Genomic DNA, 2450 nt, shown 5'->3' on the forward strand with positions numbered 1-2450 from the left:
GGCCCCTAGCTGCCCTTCAGGTCTGGAATTGAACCCACACCTGTGGTTTCCAGCCAAACAGAAGACAGACATATGAGTTGAACATTTACCTGAGGTAGATACACTCGTTGGAGAGAACAATCATTGAGAAAGACGGGCTGCCTAGGCACAGGAAGACAGCTGAGGGGACAGGAGCCCATGGAGGGATAGACACTGGAAAGAGTTATCTATGGGCAGGAAGTGGGAGGGGAGCTGTTGCATTGTAGGAAACTGTGGTCAAGGCCATGAGACAAAGTATATGTAAACTGCTGTATGGAAAGTGAATTTGTTCTGTAAATTTTCACCCAAATCACAATTAAAATAAAAAAAAGTTAAAAAAAATAATAATTATGTACTAGAATTCAAAATAGAAGAACTATAAACCCATCATCGTCAAGTTGGATCTAATTTATAAAAACCCCTCCTTGGGTTTCCAAGGCAGTATCACTACAGAAGTAGATTGCCCAACCTTCTTCCAAAGAAGGCTGGTGGGTTTGAACCAAAAGCCTTCTGGTTAGCAGTCAAATGCCTTAGGCACTACGTCACCAAAAGAAGAACTATAGTGAAGCAAAAACTATAATCCTTACACTCAAGGATAGCTGGAAAATTATTTATTAAGTACCTACTTCACCCATGTCAAACATTTTTTTTAGAAATACAAAATTTAAAATGAATTTTGGAGATGCTGAGGATACTCAACTGTTGTTGATAGGAGGGATCACTGTGGCATAGTCAGTATGATTCAATCACTTCACATCACCTTACTTTATGATTTTGTTTAATTTTGTATACCTCATGACACATACTTTAGAGCACGTATTTTGCAACATATTGGTATAATTATTAATAGTCTACATGATACTTCTCTTCCTCTTCAACTACGCTACTTAACAACACTTTCTTAATCATTCTTATTCTTACCAATAATAAGAAACTACTTGAAAATGAAATGAGAGAAGATTCTTCTTAAGATACATATTTCCAACTTTCACACCAATTTTAGGGTTTGAATGTATTCCAGGGACTTACAATCCACACGATGCACCACTGTTGACGCATTTCCATTTATTTTCCGTTATTTTATATGATAATCCAATCCAGTAAGTATTTTTATAAGACTGGGATTGAATGAAAACCTATGAAGGAAATAAAACACATAATTTGACTGAAATCACGTAAGTTAGATGAATGAAGACAGAAGGATGGATTGGACTAGGGGCCACCTATTTCTATGGTTAGTATTCTGCTCCTCTCAACATCACCCTTCATCACTCTTCCTAGAAAAACGTCTCTCCTCTCAATCTTTGTATTTTCATTATACAAAGTAATTTTCCCCCAATAGATTTCTTGTGTTAAAAATGGCTGTCAGTCTCATAGATTATGTAAAACATGGAAAAATGTAAAAATGCCAGCAATAGAAGATTTATTAAATAATTTATGATATTTATCCAGCCATTAAGAATCATATTCCAGAAGAATATTTAAGGATATAGAAAAGTGATCATCACATATCTTAAGTGAAAGAAGGAATAGCCAAAACAAATTTATTAAAATAAAAAGTATGTGTGTGCACGCATGTGTGTGCATACATGCAAGCACACAATAGGGCCTTCAGCTTCATAAAAGAAATATTTTCTGTACTTCAGGAGTTTGAAGGAGTGAAGGGAAAGGAGGAAGTATTTGGAAGTATTCAGAATGTATCTGGTTAAACCGCTGAATGTATTTTAAGATATAGGTTTTAATTTGTTTTACTGCATCAAACACATAAAATTATTTCATAAATTGGTAACAAATTCTTTGATGTTATGATTTAAAACATGGAGTTTTGCATATAAGCTTTTATTGTATCTAAATTATAGATAGATATCTCAGGCTGATCTTTGTGAACAGTTCTCTGTAAACACACATATTCTGTATGGATATTTTTTAGTAATAATAAATTAAAAAGACAATTTCAATATTATTATTATTACTATGTTTTCTCTTTTTAAAATTCTTTTTGAAAAACATATTGATATAATATAGAAGAATATTGATCAAGTAAATGTAACTTACAGATGCATGAAAATCACCATGAGGCTAATTTGTACAACTATTATCCCTTTTATGTTCTTCATTACTACTTTTTGTATCTAGGGACACTAAAGCCCAGAAAGGCTAAATAATTTACCCAATGTTACTAGCTAGTAAGTGGTAGAGCTGGATATGTTTTCAGGCAGTCTAGCTCCTGAGTTCCTACAAGAAGATCCTGTCTCAAGATTCTTTTTTTTGTTGTTGTTGTTATGTGCTGTCGAGTTGGACCTGACTCATAGCGACCCCTCCTTGGGTTTCCGAGGCATTATCACTACAGAAGTAGATTGCCCAACCTTCCTTCTGAGGAGTGGCGGGTGGGTTTGAACCTCCAGCCTTCTGGTTAGCAGTCAAGTGCCTTA

At 34.8% G+C, this 2450-nt stretch overlaps 1 protein-coding gene across 1 annotated transcript in view; it reads right to left on the reverse strand.

The window, feature by feature from the left end:
* Positions 1–2450, reverse strand: part of LOC103212228 (killer cell lectin-like receptor 2) — a 22011-nt gene that overhangs the window by 13862 nt on the left and 5699 nt on the right. The window contains 1 exon segment of the mRNA XM_042783324.1: positions 1048–1154. Within this exon segment, the coding sequence (XP_042639258.1) occupies positions 1048–1154 (107 nt within the window).

Source organism: Orycteropus afer, unplaced genomic scaffold, assembly GCF_000298275.1.
Source record: "Orycteropus afer afer isolate SDZICR_OR568_19922 unplaced genomic scaffold, OryAfe1.0 scaffold00887, whole genome shotgun sequence".
NCBI lineage: Eukaryota > Metazoa > Chordata > Mammalia > Tubulidentata > Orycteropodidae > Orycteropus > Orycteropus afer.